The sequence below is a fragment of the Phodopus roborovskii genome, unplaced genomic scaffold (genome assembly GCF_943737965.1).
Source record: "Phodopus roborovskii unplaced genomic scaffold, PHOROB, whole genome shotgun sequence".
NCBI lineage: Eukaryota > Metazoa > Chordata > Mammalia > Rodentia > Cricetidae > Phodopus > Phodopus roborovskii.
The window spans coordinates 24,002,376-24,024,567 of NW_026126558.1; the positions used below are offsets into that span (position 1 = coordinate 24,002,376).

The window sequence follows — 22,192 nt, forward strand, 5'->3', positions numbered from 1 at the left end:
CTGTTGGAAGTTGTGTGTGTGTGTAGAGGACTGTAAGGCAGAGACAAACTAGCAGTAGGAACATCAATAAATGTTCTACATACGGAATGGAAACCACGTGCATGGTCAGTCTCACTAACAGAAAAATCTTCCCTGCCACAGTTCAAGTCTGCAGGGATTTGATGTTGTCCTTGGACTGCCATTGTTTATACCTTCTACTAGGAAAGGGCACAAGATGTAATTCTTGAGGCCTCTAGCCAGAGACCCGTAACTCACCACACAGCAAACCTGTGGGTGTCTTGAACAAGGATTTCTCTTTCTACAAAACTGTACATTTGTTACTGCTTGTAAGTTACTGAGGTTATAGCTTTTGTTTTGTTTCTGAACTGTGGGTTTTACTATCTTACCCTGGGCTTATGTAATCCTCCAGTCTCAGCCTTCAAACATCTGAGGCCACAGACATCAAGAATCCAATTTGTAATATTTTATCTACTGGGAACAGTATTGTGAATTTATGAAGGCAATGCAGCTTGGGGAAATCAGGTTTTCTATTGGAAACTTAGAAATATGAGAAAACCTAAACTTGCTGAGAGAGGACATAGGATTTCCAGTAGTCAACAGTGCCTGAAGCTTCTGCTTCATTTGAAGAGGGTCTGAGGCTTGGAAAAGAGGAGAGAGAGGATGGGGAGAAGATGATGCGAGGAAGAAAGGATGGAAGGAAGAAAGAATAAAAGGAAGGGAGGGGGAGGAAGGAAGGAAGTAAGGGAGAGAGTCTAAAATTGTGAAATGTTAAAGAAGAGAACACACATCCATATGGTTGAGGAACCATTTATTGAATCTAATAAAATATGTCCAGAAGGATTAGTACCATATAGAAGGTTTGTCATACATGAATGAAAGGGCAAATGCCGAGGTTAGAAATATTAATGCAAATGTTGGAGTGAGAGTGAATAAAAATAAATAAATGGACTTTGTAACCTCAGGATTATACCATCTGCCCTCTATCCTGTGCATATTTCCTGTCACAGATCACTAAAGCTCTACATGCTTGTCCTGGGCCCTCTTTATCTCCTGGATCTTCTGTGGCAGAATCTTTGTCCAAAACTGCAGCTTTCTAGCCTTCAGGGCTCGGCCCACAGCAGGCTGAATGTCCAGCTTCAGGTACTGCTCATCATGGACCAACTCAGGCCAGTAGGGTAGACCATCGCTGTTGGGGTTCCTGTGGATTTGCCACCAACAGAGAAGGGTGAGGTCAACCTAACCCAAGACATGATCCCTTGATTTGTGTCAGATAAATAGATGAGTAGGCCAAGGTCCAAAGGATACAGAAGGACTGATCTACTGATATAGAATACAAGTGTCACTCACTAGTGTCTGCTTAATATGAAGCAAGGGAAGTTGTCTAGTTTTGTGTCTCCCTCTCAGAAGGAAAAAAAAATCTAAAGAATAGTAGTACTATACTGATCTCAGCCAACAGGTCTCTATACATGGAACAGTAACTGAAAGCTAGAAGGTATCTGCCTAAATGTGCCTTGGGTTGGAGAAAACTCTGATATAATTAAGGACCCGTGCATGCTAATGAGGCACACTCACATGGGAGCCCTGACTGGAGACAAAACCATAGGAGGTTGAGGGAGGGGCATGTTCCTACCCATGTCTTGCAAAGTTGGCCCAGTACTTCATCATCCTCTTGTTCAGAAGCTTCTCCTCCTCAGTGAAGTCAACTGCAGACAGAAGGATTCAAGGGTTCAAGTCCTAGCCACCTCGGGCAGGTGCAACTCATGCTAAACTAAAGCAACCATAACCTGAACCTGAAAGCTCAGCCTTGTTTATACTCTCTTCCCTCGACAATCGAACCCAGCATCCATCCAAGCCTCTATTTGAATTCCCTCAGGTTCATGCCTACCCCAGTGTGTTCTCATTCCTTCTAGCACGAGCTAGAAGAGGTATGTTTATATTCTAATCCTGTCACAATTTTGTTTTGTTTATTTTACTTTGTTTTAGCTCAAAAATGGTGAATATGTGATACCATTCTATCCCAGAGCTATCCTAAAAGTTCAGTAATCCCTCAGGAATCCATCAGGGGCTCCATTCAGCTCAAGAGAAACAAGGAAGACTCACGTTTTAAGCCCCAGAAGTCAGAGCCAAAAACAAAGCCAGCATGATCACCATGGTCAGCCCTAACATGGGATGGCCTGACATGCTTATGCTTGATGAAGCTGGGCTGGTGCTGGAACTCATAGAAGTAGACAGGAGCATGGGAACCTGGGAGTGAGAACACATATTGACATGCTTATTTTTCACATGGAACTTTCCCGCCTAACCTTGGTGACAATAAAAAAAAAAAAAAACTCTAAAGTTATCTGGAATTACAGTTCAGTGGTGATCTCCAGACTGGATCATTGGAAACCTGTTTTGTTTTGGTTTTTGTTGTTGTTGTTTTGGTTTGTTTTTTTTTTTAGTTTGTTTTTTGTTTTTACAATGACCCTGGCATTCTCAGTTGAGTAATATTGACATTACCCAAGTGTAAATAACATACTTCATCCTCTAGATCTAGATAAGATGACATTCTTTTACACTAGACATGAGGACTTACTGAGGTAAGTGTCTTCAGATGTCTGGTATCAGAGACAGGATCAAGACATGTGTCAGGCCTGGAGACTACAGAGCTCATCTGGGATCCACATCTCTGAGATCCCCACATCCTTAATCTTGTTACAGATGTACTCACGCTGAAAATGTGCTACTTGGAGTGCAGGGATCACAAACATGAAGTCCTCCATCAACTCTCTGAACTGTGCTTGGAGGGTCTGTGGGTCCTCAACGTCCCCCATGTACTCATCCATTAGCAGGTCACTACACTCAGGAGGCAGCATCTATACCAGGAGGAATCAGGAAGAGTGGTGTAGGCCAGGCCCTTAGACAGCAGCCTTCTAATAAGGAATGTGGCCTGGGATGAAACAGGGTATAGGCATAAAGGTACAAGCTTTAGTTAAACCCACACAGAAACACACACATACACTAGCCTTCATTTCTGGATGTGGCATCTGAGGAGAATATATGGAAACCCCTTCTATCAGGACAGGAGCCAAGGTCTCTCACCATGTGTGCTGCTCTGCTCTTCAGAAAAGCTGGCAGGTTCTCTCTGGTTATGTTCTTTATGATATGATCAAGGCCCATGTACTAGGAAGTAGAGGAGAGTCTTAAGTATAGGATAGGTTGGATCTAGATCAAAGTGTTTGTGTTCCTATCACCCACCTTTTGGGTTTAGATTCCCAGGGATTTATAAGGAGACCTTACCAAGGGAATTCCCCAGCCATACTCGTCACTGTCAACACCAATGATGCTGGGGACAGGGTGAAAATCCACAGAGGCCAACAGCTCTCTAGGGTGCCTAGGTAGGAACGTCCCATCCACCACGGCAGGGATCATAGTGAAGACCTATGGGTCATTAAGGATCAGTACTGAAGATCAGTCATAAACTGATGCCCACTGAATACACACACTAGTTCTTCATTTCCTATCTCATCTCAGGATAAGACAGAAGTTAACTTCAGGAAAAAAAAAACTGAACATCAAAATTAGCCTATTTGTTATTGATGCATTTGGTACTAAAAGGACACCTAACCATGGAGACAAGTTAACTGGTTTGAGTAGTAAGTACTGGCAATCCCACATGCTGGTAACCAGGTCCTCCAAACCACACCATTTTTCCAACCTGGTTGATAGCCAGAATCTGTGCTTCAGTCTTCTTTCGTAGGCAGTGTACCAGGGCCTCTGAATCTTTGGCCTCACATCCAGATAGGTTGGCCACTATCTGTAAATGGAATAGCATTGGTTTGTTCATCCCTCCTACCATAGAGAAGAGTTTCCTTGATTCCAAGTAGATGTCTTTGCCTCTAAATACCACATCCCACTCTTTGTTGTGTATGAAAGGACTTAAGTAGGATTGTTCACATTTTCAGTTGCCCAAAGATAGCAGCTGGGACAGGGACCATTTCTGCCTGCATAAATGCTTCATTGTTCTGTTTGTTTGTGTGTGTGGTGTTCATGTATGACAATAGGTATGGTGTGTCATATTTTGCCTATGAAGGACAGAGAACATTCTTGGGTGTCACTTGTCACCTTACCCAATGTTTGCATTTGTCATCTGCTTAGCTGGACTTTAATCTTCCAGGGATTCATAGTCTTTGTTTCCCATATGTTCATAGGCACACTGGGTTTACTGACACATAGTATCACCTCTAGTCCTATGTGTGTTCTGGGAATTTGAACTTGGGGCCTCACACTTGGAAAATGAGTATTTTTACCACTTTCCTTTCCCTCAGTCCATGTATCCTGGTTAGATATTTATTCATCTGGTTGACACAAAACAGGGTAATCTCTAAAGAGGAACTTAAAATGAGAATATGCCTCTATCAGGTTAGCTCATAGGTGTGTCCAGGCATTTTACTGATAAATGACTGATGCAGAAGGGCCCATCCCACTATGAACAGTACCACCCATGTGCAGGTGTCCTGGGCTGTATAAAAAAAAAAAAAACAAACTGAGGAAGCTATGGGAAACAAGCTAGTGAGCAGTGTTCCTCCCTGGGCTAGGCTTCAGTTCTGACCTCCATGGAACTGCCTGAGTGCCTGCCCTGACTTCCCTTTAAGATGTACTACAAACTGTAAGCTGAAGTAAACCCTTTTCTCCACAAGTAGCTTTTGTCCATGGTCTTTATCACAGCAATAAGAAGCAAACCAGTAAACCATGTGTACCAGTTTGCCAATAGCAGAATCCAGGGGAACAGCTTTGCTGTCATATAATATACTCAGCACACATAAAGCAGAGGTGAATAGATTCTCAATTTTATGCCTCTCATAAACTACTGGAAAGAAGCACTTTCTCATTGCTTTCCCCTACTTAACATGTTAACCATAGTCAAAGACTGAAGCAGCAAAGTAGGGGATGGTATTGAATGAGGATACTCACTGTGTAGACCTTGTCAGCTGTGTCAGAGATAAGATCAGGTAGCAGGGACACTCCACTCTGCATAATGGCTCCATGGAAGAGTCCTTTGGACATGGGGGACACAACAAGTGAAGACACACTTGTGCCTCCTGCTGATGCACCAAAAATAGTGACCCGGCCAGGGTTGCCTCCAAAGTAGGCGATATTCTGCTGGACCCAGTGTAGGGCAGCCACTTGGTCCAGGTAGCCCCAGTTTCCTCTGGCATTCTTGTCTCCAGTGCTGTGAAGTATCAGCAACAAGAATGACAGGTCTGTCCATATTACACTCAAACCACATTACACACCCCAGTCCCAGGCTTACCTGAAGAAGCCAAGGATACCCAAGCGATACTGGATAGAGACAATTACTATATCTTCAGTAGCTGCCAGTATGGAACCATCATTCATGGAAGCCATTCCAATAACAAGTCCACCACCATGGATCCATACCATCACCTGAAAAAATCAACACAGTTGCCATACCCAGCCCTAGCTCAACTGGGTTTGCTACTAGATTACCAGCTGCTTTTTCTCTGTGCAGGCCAACATACACACAGATCTAAGGACTTTAGGATATGGTCCACAGATGGGGTACTCTAGAGATATAAGCATATATTCATCCCCACTTCCCCAACAGAATATCTCAGCATAGTTTAGTGTCTCTAGATCATCACTCTCAGGCTCATCAAAGTAGATCAAATAGGAGTGTCTCCATGAATGTCTGTACTGATTGTAGTTCAGAAAGGACATCAGATCCGATTGGCACAACAGATAATCTGCGGCTAGAAATTTTGGTGATGTCAATTTGCAATATGTTTTAACCAAAGACCTAGAGTCTCTCACCTCTTAGACCTCCAGTGTGCTGAGCTACACACCCAGGTTTAAGCATCTCACCATGGCTGAGATGACTTTCTTGAACCCAAAAAGGTAAGAATACTAATCAGAGTCTAAACTACAGTGGATCTCAGAATTACTTTCTCCCTTCTAATCTTCCAGAGGAAGAAACATCTTCCACATCTGTCCACAGTCTGACACTCACAGGTAAGTTAGAACCTTCATGGGCATGAGCTGGTGTGTAGATGTTGAGATACAGGCAGTCCTCAGACATAGAGATGGTAGGCACAATCATCTTCCTCTCCTTTGAAACCTGAGACATCATCATATCAGTCTGCAGACACCTGAGAAAAATGGAAGACATTAGTCCAAGATATGTGGTGATACTACTTTCCATGTTCCCTGATAAATTTTGACCCTTTTCTGAAGTTCCTTCATACCAAAGTAAAGTACACCAGGTCTGTAGAAATAAGAGTGGAGCAGGACTTTAGGGAGGGCTCTGGTTGGATAATAATATCCTTAGAGCTAGTAGGGAGAGTGTCTTCCTGTCCTGACCATCATCACTTCTGTACTATTTAAATGCTGATGAGATGGTTAGTTTTGACTGTTGACTGACACAGTTGAATCACCTAGGTAATGAATCTTAATGAGGAATTGTGTAAATCAGTAATTCTCATATTTCCTAAGCCTTGATACTTTAATACAGTTCCTCATGTTGTGGAGACCCACAGTCACAAAATTATTTTGTTGTTACTTCTTAACTTCAATTTTACTACTATTATGAATACTAATATAAATATATGATATGCAGGATATTCGATATTCAGCCCCTGTGGGGATAGCAAGCCACAAATTGAGAGCCACTGGTATAGATCCTATTGGCCTCTGGGCATGCCTGTGGAAAATTATCTTGATTATGTTCATTGAGATATGAATACCTGCCTATTGTAGGAGGCACCATTCCCTAGGAAAATCTTCTGAATTGTGTGAGAATGGAGAGACTATGTGAGCATTAGCAGGCACGCATGTGACCCATAGGCTCTGTGCCTGGTTATGGATGTGATGTGATCAGCTGCTTAAACTTCTGCCCCTGTGATGATAACCAGGAATTGTGAACAATAGTAAAATCTTTCTTCACTACATTGCTTTTGTCAGAGTCCTCTAGCACAGCAACAGAAATCAAGCTAAGATACTTTAGTACTGGGGATTTATGTTCACACAGGAACTACAAGAATGAATAGACAGAACAATAGTGTAGTGACATATTCTTCATCTCAGTCCCAGACTCTCAAAGTACCTCCTTCTTCCACATAGCCTCCAGTGGAAAGCATGTGTACCTGTTCCTGAGTCAAAGACACCTGGTCAATGGATGGTCCCAGTGATCATTTTAGTTACTGTCCCTCACTGCAGTACCTGGAGCTAACTCTCTACAGGTGTCAAGCTCTCACCAAGGAGCCTGACACAACAGTTCTAATCTTCTCTTGAGCATATTCACTGAAAAACTGCATGGGAGATTGCCCTTAGCACAGACAGAAAGCTTCTATAGAACTGAAATGGAGGAAAAACTGCATTTATGGCCAAGACCTCAGGCCTGATGTGCCCTGGGCCCCAGAACTTACATGGCTGGGTGAGAGGTCCCATCTCTCACACCACCCCATGGCTCAGGGGGCTCAGGTGGTGCAAAGCGCAGTGGTCCTACAGGTGGCTTGGCAAAGGGAATTCCCAAGAAAGTATAGACACTGAGTTCACCATCTTTCACGTGGACAAGGCTTCCTCTCACCTGCCCTGTTTGTGTGCTCCTGATGGGGCTGGCAGAGTCCTGTCCTGTAGGTGGAGAGATGCCATTAGCCACACTTTAGAATTCCTATCTCATTGTCAGCATGGCACATGTATCCTCTAAGTTCTGCTGTGGGATGTGGAGATGAGGCCTTCTGGATTACCTAGGACCAAGAACGTTGTCCATCATCCCTCTTCAAAATTGACAGGGCACTGCTCTAGTCAACAAGATAACAGGCTCTTAGAAGCTTGGCATTGTGAAAGAATTATCATCATTATCCACATACACTAGGAGCTCTATCACAACCACACACTGAGGAGAGACATATCCCTCCTGATCCTCTGTCCCTGCTGGCTCCTCAGTACATACTAACTTTATATATATATCTGACACTACATGTGTCACATAGCCCATCCTGTGGGCTTTGGTGAGGGCACTAAGTAGTACCCAAATCCCTAACTCTTATTTGTCATCTCTACCAGCTCCTCCATTCCTAGTGCCTTCCCTCCCACAAGCTCAGCCTCTGACAGCAGAACTGGGCAGCTCTGACCCTGGTCCACTCTGCTCACGGAGTCTCACCATGCACATGGAGGAGGAGAAGCAGGAGCCCACAGGACACAGCACACAGCCAGCCATGAAGTCTACCGAGTGTCATGGTTGACTCCCAGGCCTAAGTTTGTGCTGCTACAAGATGACAGTCTCACAATAACAGGAAACAGAACAGGCAGGCCTTTCTCAGGCAGCAATTTGTACCTTTCTGGATGTAGGTGTGGAAATTCAGTTGAGTTGGGCAAAGTTCCTATTGCAGGAGAAGTGATAAGGCAGAGAGCCAATAGTCAGTAGGCAGGAAAGATACACCTCTGCGGTTTCTGCCCCTTTCCTGGTCTCTTAGGTAGACCCAGCATGGCTTCTGAAGTCCTTTTGGAATGCCAGGGTCCCTGTCCTTGAACATGGAGTCACTTAGATCCCTGGACTTTTTACTCACAAACACACCTTGGAGACTGGAGTGAAGATAGGGGAGAAAAAAAGCCTCACAGCAGAAGCCATGGGGCTTCTGTGAGTAAATACACACTCAAGATACCAGAGATGGAGAGAAGTGAAAGAGTAGAATCTAAGTGTGACCTTCATCGTCAAGACTCCTCTGTGCTGTCAAGATTCCTAGAGTAGTGAGTCCATCCTCAGAATCCCTTGTCTTTTATGGTGACCTTAACTGCATGTACAATCCCTGTTAGTTCATGGAAGTTTCTTTGAAAGACACTGAAATTCTGGCACTTCTGGCTTTGTGTGTGTGTGTGTGTGTGTGTGTGTGTGTGTGTGTAGCAGGAATTCAATAATACCTTCAGGCCTTAGTGCAATGGTTCTCAAATTCCTTAATGTTGCAACTCTTTAACACAGTTCCTCATGTTGTGGTGACTCCCAAACATAAAATTATTTTTGTTTCACTTCATAATTGTAATTTTGCTACTGTTATATATCATAATGTAAGTATCTGATATGCAGGATATCTGACATAGCACCCCTGTAAAAGTCTCATTCAACTTCCAAAGTGGCACAATCCACAGGTTGAGAGCCATTGCCCTAGTGGAAAATATAGACATCAGCCCTACTGCACTCAAAGGAAGGGCTTTTCTCTCTGCTCAGCTCCTAAACCCAGATGAAGATCCTCTTCAACTCTCTCTGCTTTCTGGTTTTGAAGATTGATTGGCATTCAAAGAATCATCACTTAATGAAACCAGAAAAAGATAGTATCCTTGGATGTAACAAGTTTGTCATATGCAGGAGCCTTGTGAGCTTCAGAATCTAAAAGATGTGGGATATAGCCACATGTATTTTTTTTTCCTTATTTCACGTATCCATCCCAATTCCATCTCTCTCCCTCCCATGCCCCCTGACCCTTCTCCCATCCCATCCTCCCCACTCCACAGGGAGGGTGATACCTTCCAGGAGGGATCATGAAAATCTGTCAAGTCATTTGGAGTAGGGAGTGGGTACCTCACTCAAAATTTTTTCTTCAAGTTCCATCCATTTGCCTGGGAATTTCAAGATTCCATTGCTTTTTTCCTGCAGAGTAGTATTCCATTGTGTAAATGTACCACATCTTCTTTATCCATTCTTCAGTTGAGGGGAATGTGGGTTGCTTCCAGGTTCTTGCTATTATAAATAATGCTGCTATGAACATAGTTGAACACATGTCTTTGTTGCGAGGAGTTGATCATTTGGGTATATGCCTAAGGGTGGAATTGCTGGGTCCTATGGTAGACTAATGGCAGAGAGAAAAGGCTCGAAGGGAACACAGAGACAGATTAACCACCAGTTGTCATCTTTGTATAATGGAATAAAGTGTAAGAGAAAGTTTTTAATCAAGGGCCTATAAACATTTAGGGATAACAATAAAGTCAAAAGATAAATAATATGGGAGATGGAGCAGAATGATTGTGTCAAAGGGAACCAAAGTGTTCTGGGAGATCTGTGTAAGTTAAAAATAGCCTTCTGTCCTTGGACAGGAACTCAGGGAATTAGGGAAAGAATGCTCTACTCATGGGCATTTCTGGATCTTCTGATGTTCCTATCCTACCTCCAGAACACAACTCACAGTCAAACATATTCACAGATATCCTGATTGTGTGAACACCAACCTCATAATACTTATAGGTCCTGACAGGGGGTGTGACTTCAACTGATTCCAACAACACCACACACTTGCAGAGATACACATTCAGTTATATACACCCAGATACACACAGAGGGACATAGACATTATCATACTTACACAGAGATACACACAGAGAGACATAGACACTATAATACACACACACACACACACACACACATAATGACATAGCATCATCTGTGCCCCCACTGACCTTACAGCTGCTGAGTTTACAGGTGTGTCACAAAACAGCTAACACATTCCTAAGTAATCCAGAGCATTGTCTGTAAACCACTGCCACTTTGATGTTCCCATGAATGACACAGGTCAGGATGAGACAGAAGAGGACAGGTACATGCCATTCCCTCTTACAGTTGTCACCAACTCTGAGCCCAAGAATCTAGACAAAGAATACTCCAAACAGTTGCCATGAATGATTTAGTTAGATATTCCTGCATGGAGAACCCTGGTGACCTCTCAGAGCCTGGTGACCCACAACAGTGGTCACAGGTGAGGTGAGTTCAGTGGTCATGACTGGGGAACTCAGAAAGAGGTCAACAAAGTTTACACTGTCAGATTACAGAGGCCCAGGATGAAGTCAAGAGGTTCACACTAGGAAAGTGCTACACACACACACACACACACACACACACACACACACACACACACACACCCTGGGCATGAAGCCATTCTGGCTGAACTTGTGATAAGAGCCTGAGAGTTGCTGATAGCCACAGAGCACACATGCCCTTTGCTTTGGAATCCAACCTGCCCTTGCCCCCAAGGAAGGTGCATAGTGAAGGGAACCAAGAAACCTCTAAGGTAAACTGAGGCATATGGGGCACCAAGAGTGTCTGTTTGCCCCAATAACTTTGTACCTTTTGAAGGTTGTCAAGCCACTGTTCTGTCCTACGGTTTGTCATACTCACAGGAATATGGCAGCATGAGTGTATTATGTTATTTTTACCTAAAAATCCAGGAGAAGCTACAGCTACAAAAGCACTAAGGAAAATGATCCATCTGTTGCCTATCCCCTGACCTTCAGGTCCAGCACAACTCAGATCCCCTACTACTAGGCTGGATCCTCAGTATGGCTGACCTCCTCCTGTATCAGTAATGCTTTGCTTAAGAGAAGGTTATATGGGCTTTGGTGGAGCATTTGGAGTCAGTTCTCTCTTTTCACACTGTGGATCCTGGATTTGCACTCTGACCACCAGCTTGAAGGCAGGCACTTTTACCTGCTAAGTCATTTCACAGGTCCTTGTAAGGGAATTTGGAGACACATGTTTCCTACAATGTTTTCTGACATGTCTATGAGTTACTTACCAGTTTAATCTAAGGTTCCCTATGTTCCCATTAATAGTCTGCCCTGAATGAGAAGAAGAGGCAGGAGCCCATAGGCCACAGCATTCACCAGTTAGGAAGTTAGTCCATTGGTATAATGAACTCCAGGCCTAAATCTGTGCTACAGTGGGGTACACTGTGTGTCATTGACCGGAAACAGAATAGGGACCTTGCTCAGAGAGGAGTGTGGATCCAAAGTAGAGTAGGTGAAGAGTTTGCTGGGACAGGGCAAGGTCATTGAACTGAATTGACAAGGCAGAAGTTATAAGAAACAGTGGGCAGCAGAGAGGGCCAAGCCAGGTTCACCATTCCTGCCTTACCTTTAGCCTCTGTGGAAGACACAGCAGGGCTGTCCTTCTAGGATACCAGCAACCCTCCCTTAACCTGGAGTCACTAAGTTCACAGTTCGTTCAGTAACAAGCCCAGGTGTTGGAGTGGAGAGGAGGCTACAGAAAACTATAACTGGAAATATCAGGAGGGCTTCTTTAGGAGATGCATGCTGGAGGTATAACAGTTGAGAATGGGACATGGACAAAGAGAACTGCATAATCATGCCCTCCAACCTGAAAGTTCTTCCTGAGTCCATGATTTACAGCTTCCTGAATCCTCACCCAGGGTAGGGTCTCTTATCCCTTACAGTCATGATTTTAAGCCTACAAATCACCCTCCCTGTTCAAACATAGCTGTTTCATCTGGCATCTCTGAAGCACCTATCCCCTATCTATGCCATCTCCATACTGCCTTATTCTCATGGTCAGCTCCTACAGAGATCAAGCTCACAGTTCTTTATCTATTCAACAAATGTTCAAGGGGAACACTCTGGTTCTAGTGTCTGGGACTAGCTATGCTTTCAGAACCTATAATATATGTCTATGTGTAGGAGCTTCAGAATCAAAAACAAAACAAAACAAAACAAAAAAAACCATGGCAGGTTACATCCAAGAGTGCAGGATCAGGAGCTGCTCACACCCAGCCCAGCCTGACTTTCTGGAGGGTGTGGTGTGGAGAATCAGTGTCAGACAGACTGGGGTGCCATCTGAGAATTGGTCTTGCCTCCTTCCAGGCCCAATAGTCTTGGGCACCTACAGCCTGGCACTGTAGACCTTCCTCTTTGGTACATTTTTGTTGACAAAGTTTCTGTCCCACCTGGTCCCACTGCCCTTAAGCCCCAAATAAACACACTGAGGCTATATTAATTTGATGCTGTTGGCCAATAGCTAAGGTTTCTTAATTGCTAGCTCTCTCTTAATTATTAACCCATTTCTATTAAACTATATATTGCCACGACACTGTGGCTTACTTGTAATCCAGCATGTTACTCCTTCAGCTGCTACATGGCTTCTCTCTTGTCACTTCTCTCTGAATCCTCTCCCCAGCATTCTCCTCATTTGATATCCCCACCTATACTTCCTGCCTGGCTACTGGCCAATCAATGTTTTATTCATCAACCAATAAAAGAAACATATATAAAGGACATCCCCCATCATCTCATCTTTTCTGTCTAAATAAAAAGTTTAACTTTAACAGTAAAATTATATATAACAAAACAGTTACCTAGAAAAAACTATAGTTAACAATATTTAGTCCATAAACTTTTGGCATAATTTAAAGAAAATATTCTATTATCTATCCTATCTTTATGAGTCTAAGATTTTATGTGTAACATATCTTTTAACATAACTAAAGAAAACCATAATCAGAACTGTCTCTCTTCAACTCTATCAAAGACCTCAGAAGGATAATCTATAAACTCTAGAATTGACAGACACATTTTGCTGCCTGGACAGTCACCCAAAGTTCCTTTGTAATGTTGGAGCATCCATTTTCAGGACATAATGTGTCTAGCATACTTCTCCATGAAGCAGGACATTTGAAACAGTCCCATCTGTATTGGCAATTTGTCAGTAATTTTTCTCTGTGTACTGCAAACTGTCTGGCAGACTCTTCTATGAAGCAGAAACCCTGAAGGACTGTCCATCTTGTTTTGGTAATTTCAGAAGTCACTTTCCTGTAGGTCCTGCATGTCCACTTTATACAGCATAAAGTCAAACAGTCCAGGCAAGAACAGGTTCTTGCCCAAAAGGCTAGTCTTGCCATATCAAAAGCAATCTCCATAACAAGTTTCTTTGATGCCCATCATCCTCTCTGATGTAATTGGTGTTGATGGGAGTAGTTGTGTCTCCTTGTCAAGGAAAACCCTAATAAATAATTTTAAGTGCCATATTTTGTAGGTCTTTAAAATGAATGAATGCATGGATACATGAAACACTTGACCCTGTGTTTTCAAAGTGTGGGCAAGTCAGGCTGAACCAAATTGCACTAATGAACCTAGACAACCTTCTATAACATACTATTGGCCCATTTGTTTCTGCTCAGTTCAGACAAGCTCATATATATTCCACCTTCCAGAATTGCATCTTTCCAGCCTTCAAGACATTGCCCATGGCAAACTAGATGTGGGTCTGGCCATTCATGGAATTCTGTTGAATGAAATTACCTCACTCTCACAATAGAGGTCACTCTGAAGCCTACTATGTCCAGACATGTATCATGTAGTAAGATTTTTCTTTGGACCCACAGCTCCCAAATAAAGACACAGAGATTTATTATTAATTACCTTAACTTAGGCATCTCCCACTAGCTCATAACTTAAATTAACCCATATTTTTATTAATCTATGTTCTACTACATGGATTTTACCTCTCTTCCATTCTTAGTGTTCAACTGAGTTTGCTATTTCATAGCATCTCCTGTGTGCTTCGATTATTCTACCCCTCTCTCTGTCCAGAATTCCCACCTATTTCTCCCACTTAGCTATTGGCCATCCAGTTTTCTATTACCCCAATCACAGTAATACCTTTTCACGGTATACAAATACCTTACAACACTGGCAAGATCCATATCTTAGAACAATATGATCGCTGAAGAAGCACAAGGGGTTGGAGAAAATAGGACTGGTCTCCTGATCTGTACAAACAAGGAGCCCACACTAGTGCCTGCTCATTATGGGGCAGGACTAGCTCATACTTGGGACTAGGATGTAAGTGTTGTAATATACTATTCCTGAGAGTCACACTCTAGTCAAAAAGGGTAACACCTTTGTTCCCTCTTTTGTATTTTAAGTTACAAGACTGTGGCTTTCATACAGCTTCTTTATATCCATCTATCCCAGCTAATCCCCATCTCTTCTAAAACTCCTATCTCCTCAATCCTCCCACTCACTTCCCTGATTTAATATTATCACCCACAATATCTCCTTTTACCTATGTTGGTAGATCACCCCTCCCTCCTTAAGACATTCCCACATACCCTCCTGGTTTTCTGACTTCCAGATGTATTCCATGATAAACAATATAACTAATGAATCAAAGATAGAATTGACATATCAGATACTACTGTTGTGTTTGTCTTTCTGAGCCTGGGTTACTTCAATCAGCATAATTGTTTTCCAGCTCAATCTATCTCCCTGAAAATTTCATAACTGCAGTCACCTTAATAGCTGAATAAAATTCCACAGTATAGGCCAGCTTGTGTGGATGCATGTCTTTAATCCCAGCCCTTGAGAGGCAGAGACAGGTGGATCTCTGAGTTTGAGACCAGCCTGGCCTACATAGTGAATTCCAAGACATTCAGGATTACAGAGAAACCCTGTGTCAGAAGGAAAAAGAACACAGGCATCACTTTTTCATTATCTGTTCATCAGTTGATGAACATCTGAGATGCTTCAATTACTTAGCTTTTTGAACATGAATACACAGATCTCATTATAGAAGATGTAGAATCTCAGACTTATATATCTAGATCACACATTAGTTTAAATTTTAGTCTTTTGAAGAATATCAAGACTGATTTCCAGAATTGCTGTACCAGTTTGAAATCCCAGCAATATTGAGTAGGCATTCATCTTCCCCCACATCTGTTTCTGTATTTGTTGTTGATTGTATTCTTGATGATAGCCATCCTGACCAGGATGAAATGGTGTTTTAGTTATGGTTTCTATTGTTATGAAGAGACATATGACCACAGAAACTCTTATGAAGAAAACATTTAATTCTGTGGTTTGCTTACAGTCCAGAGGTTCAGTCCCTTATCTTCATCATGGGGAACATGGTGGTGTGTAGGCTGTCATGTTGCCGAATGCATGTTCATTAGAAGGACACAAGAAGTGGACTGACTCACTAGACAGAGGTTGGCACATATGAGACCTCAAAGCCTGCCTGTAAGATGGGCCCACCATAGAGGAGAAGTCCCCATAAATATTTTATCTTTATGCAATATATTTTCAAATGCCTTAGAATCATTACAGAGTGAACAGTCAGGATAGTCTGTCAATAAATGAGGAGGTTACTTTGGAAGAAACTGGAAGTTAGACCAGTGAGGGGGATGAATAATTTCCTCCTCCTTCAGGTGAGATAGACTCAGAAGAGGAAGGTTTTGGGTTTACTGCACAACTTCAAATATTACATAATCAAGTAAAAACATTCTTGAGATGAAGAAGTTACTTCCGGAAACAAAAGGAATGGTATGAAAATAAAAAAAAGAAGTTACTTCCCAAAATAAGAGGAAGGATATGAAAGAGAATTTTTTAAAGAAAATGTGTTTAGACAAGAATTAAACCAAGCAGAACCCTTCTTGTTAAAAAGAGATGTGTTTAATGATAGAACTTTGCTGTTACCTTGTAATGGCATAGAGAAATTATTGCATGGGTCTTAAGGAAAAAAAAACTCATCCAGCAAATGTCAGCAGACAATCAGCATCCTCAAGGTTATGTTCAGATTGGAAAACTACAGATATAATATATCTAAGAAGATTAAAGAAAACAGTGATGGCATATGGAATACATCCCCCCTTTATAAGACAGATAATAAATAACTGGGATACATAGAATAGAATTACCCAAAAGATTTGAAGGACTTATTGATGGCTATATTAGAAACTAGTCTTCAATTACAATGGCTTATGCGGTGGAGAGAGGAATCAATGACCATGGAACAATGTAATCATACTATAGGTATATAACAAGGGATCACTTGTTAGGTAAGGGTCTGGCTGGCATAGGCAGGTAGAACTTGATGATAATACTATAGGACAAAGTCATTTGGTGGCCTGGGACAGAGTTGAGGAACCAGGAAAAAGAACTACATCTTTTAGTAAAATTACCCCAAGTCCTGGTGAGGCTTATACCTATTTTTTGCAAAGATTAACTTCAGCAGTGCGAAGAACAATAGCAGATCCAGTGGTAAGAAAGGTTCTACTTGAATCTTTGATTTTTGAAAATTCAAATAAAGAATTTCAAAATGAAATAAGGCCATTAAAACCTCAAGGGGCCTCCCTGGATTAATGAATAAAAGATACCACTGATATTAAATCTGCTACATATAATACAACTTTAATTAGACAAGCCTTAGCTAAAGGTTTTAACATTCAGAAAAAGAAAAAAAAATGATGCTTTACCTGTGGGAAGCTTGAACATTTGAAAAAAGACTATAAACATTTGCTTATTAAAGGAAATGTCTCATTTCAAAATAATCAAAATATATGATTGAGAATTTGAAACAGCTTTGGAAAGGGCAGACAGTTTATAGGTATTGGAACACCATCTCATGTGTAAAAGAGCTCTTTGCTAAAAACTGAGTGGAGACTTGCTACAAAGGCCAATTTTGATCCAAAATTCTTCAGAAATTATAGATACATCAGCACCAGTGCCCACTAAGCCTTCCAGACCCAGCAAGCAGCAGAAATTGGCAGCTTCAGCCATGTGATTCTATAGTTAAGCACAGAAGGAAGGGAATATGGAATTTGTCTCTGCCTAAGGAAAGCTTCCTGAGCCAGGCATGTATCCAGAGTATCCCTGAATGATTGCCCAGAGAGGCCGTTTTATGAAGCTGTGAAGTTGAAGCCTGAATTACATTGAAGACTCCAATATGTTAGTGTTTCCAGAGACATGGAAACCTACAGAGGAAAGAGGCTAACACAGAGTGGAACCAGCCCAAAAGAAAGAAGTGTGTAGCATTCAACAAAACTGAATGGAGTTGGAGACCATAGCGAGTATTCTGATATCAGACATAGAGATGCAGAGTTTGGAGTTTGCGCAGCTGATTTTCAGTCTTGCTTTGGACAAACTTTCCTCACTATGCTCCCTTCCCTAAGTTTTGGAATGGTAATATATATCTTCAGCCATTATATGTTGTAAGTGTATGATCTGTTCATTTTTTAATAGGGGATTACAGTTAAGATATTACATGAGTCTCAGAAGAGACTTTGGACTTTTAAACATTGTTGAGACTATGATAGACTATAGGGACCTTTGAAGTTGGACTGAATGCATTTTTGCATTATCATATGACTATAAGTCTTTGGGGACCACAGAGTGGAATAGGACAGCTTGAAGCAAAAAGCCCCAGAGGGTGTGGCACTATTAGGAGAGAAAGTATGGCCTTGAGGGAGGAAGGTGCCACTGTTGAGACAAGCTTTAGGGTGTCATATATGCTCAAGTCACACTCAATGTCCCAGGCCACTTCATGTTGCCTTCTAATCAAAATGTAGCCAGCACCATGTTTGCTTGCATGCCATTGTGTTCCCCATGACGATGATAATGAACTAAAACTCTTAAGTGAGCCACCACAATGAAATATTTTCTTTTATAAGGGTTGTCATGGACATGGTATCTCTCCACAGCAATAAAATTACTAAGATAGATGGTCAGGGCCCTGGTATTTTTAAATTCTGTGGAATTTCCAAACTGTTCCCTCACAAAGCACTCATTGCTATACAGGGATCAGACACAAGATAATGATTAAAATAAAGGACCATGGCTCTTCTCTCTGCCTGGCTGTAGAGTGGAGGCTACAGAGTATTCTCATTTCTCTTCCTGCCCTCTTATGTTCAGACAGGGTACTGCAAGAATAACCAATGATAATAATGTTCTATTGGTTTAAAACAGCAAATGAAAGGACTGGGTAGCAGTTTAACAGGTCAGGGAGTAGTTGTACACCCCTTTAATCTCAGACCCCTAGCAAAAGGACTATGTTGGGTGTTAGGCCATGCTGGTTGTGAAGTTAAATTTAGACAGTCTATCCAACATAGTGTGACTCCTTCTCAAATCAATCAATCAATAAATAAATATATGAATTGAATGAATAGAAAGTTGATAGATAGATAGATAGATAGATAGATAGATAGATAGATAACATAAGATAGATAGATAACATAAGAAGGAGGAGCTAACGGCCACTAGACTGATAGCTGGGAAGCCAGCATGGGACTGACTCAGGCCCCCCTGAATATGGGTCTCAGCCAGAAGGACTGAGCAGTCTAAGAGACCACAGACAGTGGAGCCAGGATGTATCCCTCCCTGGTACACAAAAGGACTTTGCGAACATATTCCCCATGGAGGGATAACTGCCTTAATCTAGAGACAGGAGAGAAGCCCTAGTCCCTACTTCACATGACCTGTCAGGTCTACATGACCCCAACTGGATGGCATTCCCCTACATATGGAATTGGGGTGGGGGTATAGGAGGGGAGGGTGGTTAGAGTGCATGTGAGAGGGCAGAGAGGGTAAAAGGGAGGGAAGGAAGAAGGGAGGAAGGGGGAGGGAGGGAGGGAGGGAGAGGGAACTGGGATCGACATGTAAAATAATAAATTAAATTTAAAAAAATGCTTTGACTCCAAAATTTAAGTTGAAGGACAAGTTACTGGGGAAAAGGATTTCTATTTTGTTTCTACAGAAAATGAAAAGCTGTGGATTCCTTCTAGACTAGTGTGGTTTGATCAAGCCAGACCGCCTGAAACAGAGTACCAGGTGATCCTACATTCAAAACAGCTGGACAAAGCAGCCTTACAGACTACAGCCAGGATTTCTGAATCTTCTTTGAATCCCCCATGACAGCGCCCCTTACCAGCAGGAAGTAGTTTGGAAAGAATGACGCCCAAATTCCCAAATATTGTGTATAAATGTTTGTTTTCATTTAATTGGACTTTGTTATATGAAATAAAAGAAAAGAAAAGAAATAAAAAAAAGACATACCCATCTGCTCCTATGCTTGGCACTATGCTCTCCTGGAGCGAGTGCAAGTGGAAGGAGAATAGGCTGGGATGAAAAGTGCTTGAATTCAAATGCTACATAGCTTTGGAGCTATAAAACAGTGCACACCTGATCCTGTCCTTCTAGGAGACTCTTTTCACACATGGACATATGCTTCTTGCAGGGGATGGATCAGAAATGTGAAATCTGCCATCATCTCTTGGAACTGTAGTTAGAAGGGTCAGGGTTTCTTTAGTGCCTCTTGTGGCCTCCTCTATCACTAGGTCACCAAACCTGGGAATGACCTTAAAGCCCCAAACTCATGCCAGATGAGGGATTATAATCAGGTACAAGACCTAATATTTGGATTTTCTTATCTATCAAAAGGTAATTTTCCCACAAACTTTTAAGTTCATCTTGTGATACTCACACCCATCTAAAGCTATTTCACACTTAGTACAGCTAACTATGGTTTATAATTTGCTTTGAAGATTTGAAGATTTTAAGGTCAAAAGGTCATGGAGATGAGGTGATTGGCTCAAAGTAGTAAGGCCTTTCTACTTAATAAACCATTGTCCCGCTTTCTACACAAAAGCATTATTCCAGAAAAGTCGGGCTGTGTGCAGGGGAGCTTGTTCCAGCAGATTGGCCTATCCAGAGTCGGCCAGCATCTTGGTCCTACCTCTACCCATGGAACGAGCCCACCTTCTGGTGCCCTGCTCTGAGCCTCCTGAGGACAGAGGGCTGCATGGGGGGAAGCCTATCCCAGCAGACCAGCCGGATTGGAGTCTGCCTGTTTCCTAGTCTGACCTCCACCCATGAACCTCAGAGGGTAAGCGTAGGTCTGTTTCTGGACCAACTTCCAGGGCCCTGGTCAGAGCCTCCTGAGGATTAGGGTCTGTGCACAGACGAGGGGAACTCATCCTTGAAGACAAGCCTATCCAGAGTCTGCCAGGGTCCCACCTCAACCCATGGAAGGAGCCCGCCTTCCAGTGACCTGCTTGGAGGCTACTGGGGACTGCGCACAGGGTAACCCGTCCCAGCAAACCAGCCCATTCAGAGTCTGCCATCACCCTAGTCCCACCTCCATCCACTGGAAGAGGAATGCCATCAGAGTATTAACTTGCTTGCATGCACTGGAAGAGAACCTTGGACCCAAACTTACCAGAAGAGGGAGAGACCCCACTGGAACACACTGGAAGAAGGGATGGGTAGATGACAGTATAAGAACACAGTCAACTCAAAGAAGGGCTGCTAATACCAATACTCCTCAAATTGTTCCACACAATAGAAGCAGAAGGTTCATTAACAAACTCTTTCTACGAGGCCACAATTACCTTGGTACCCAAGCCACACAAAGACACAATTAAAAAAGAGAACTACAGACCAATACCCCTCATGAACATTGATGCAAAAATACTCAATAAAATGCTGGCAATTCAAATCCAACAACACATCAGAGAAATCACCCACCATGACCAAGTAGGCTTCATCCCTGGGTTGCAGGAATGGTTCAACATATGAAAATCTATCAACGTGATCCACCATATAAACAAACTGAAAAAGAAAAACCATATGACCATCTCCCTAGATACTGAAAAAGCCTTGAACAAAATTCAACACCCTTTCATGATAAAGGTCTTGGAGAAATCAGGGATAACAGAAACATACCTAAAAAAAATAAAAGCAATATATAGTAAACCAACAGCCAACCATAAAACTGAATGGAGAGAAGCTTAAGGCGATTCCTCTAAAATCTCTCTCCATATCTCTTCAATGTTGTACTTGAAGTCCTAGCTAAGAAAACAAAAGGAGATCAAGGGGATACAAATTGGAAAGGAAAAAGGCAAACTTTCACTATTTGCAGATGATATGATAGTTTACATAAGTGACCCATAAACCTCTACCAAGAAACTCCTACAGCAAACTAGCAGGATACAGGATAAACTCACACACACACACACACACACACACACACACAAATTGGTAGCCCTAATATATACAGATGACAAAGGGGCTGAGAAAGAAATCAGAGAAACATCACCTTTTACAATAGCCACAAACAACATAAAGTATCTTGGTGTAATGCTTACCAAACAAGTGAAAGACCTATATAGCAAGAACGTTGTGTCCTTAAAGAAAGAAATTAAAGAAGATACCAGAAAATGGAAAGATCTCTTGGATAGGTAGGATAAACATAGTAAAAATGGCAATCTTGCCAAAAGCAATCTACAGATTCAATGCAATCCCTATCAAAATCCCAGCACAATTCTTCACTGACCTTGAAAGGATAATAATCAACTTTATATGGAAAAACAAAAGACCCAAGACAGCCAAAACAACCCTGTACAATATAGGAACTTCAGGAGGCATCACCATCCCCCGACTTCAAGCTCTACTATAGAGCTATAATCCTAAAACAGCTTGGTATTGGCACAAAAATAGGTAGACAAATGGAATCAAATTAAAAACCCTGATATTAACCCACACACCTTTTTGATAAAAAAAAATAGCTAAAAGTATACAATGAAAGGAGGAAAGCATCTTCAACAAATGGTGCTGGCACAACTGGATGATGGTATGTAGAAGA

General features: G+C 42.1%; 1 protein-coding gene across 1 annotated transcript; it reads right to left on the minus strand.

Moving 5' to 3' along the window:
- Window positions 1-1,011: 1,011 nt before the first annotated feature.
- Window positions 1,012-8,384, minus strand: LOC127234568 (liver carboxylesterase). Its single transcript, XM_051201559.1, has 12 exons — window positions 8,162-8,384; window positions 7,425-7,629; window positions 6,011-6,149; window positions 5,294-5,427; window positions 4,954-5,212; window positions 3,698-3,796; window positions 3,280-3,420; window positions 3,082-3,162; window positions 2,711-2,855; window positions 2,101-2,244; window positions 1,631-1,703; window positions 1,012-1,198 (listed from the first exon to the last, which is right to left on the minus strand). The coding sequence occupies exons 1-12, from the start codon at window positions 8,235-8,237 to the stop codon at window positions 1,012-1,014; spliced, it is 1,683 nt and encodes a 560-aa protein (XP_051057516.1). The 5' UTR covers window positions 8,238-8,384.
- Window positions 8,385-22,192: the final 13,808 nt, after the last annotated feature.

What these genes read in the sequence shown, in the direction of transcription:
- LOC127234568 (XM_051201559.1), bottom strand. Translation starts at nt 8,237, where the DNA reads ATGACACTCGGTAGACTTCATGGCTGGCTGTGTGCTGTGTCCTGTGGG. An exon ending in GGTATCCTTGGCTTCTTCAG is followed by an intron (nt 5,213 to 5,293) that starts GTAAGCCTGGGA and finishes GATACTTCACAG; the next exon opens with CACTGGAGACAAGAATGCCA. An exon ending in CAGCTGACAAGGTCTACACA is followed by an intron (nt 3,797 to 4,953) that starts GTGAGTATCCTC and finishes TTCCATTTACAG; the next exon opens with ATAGTGGCCAACCTATCTGG.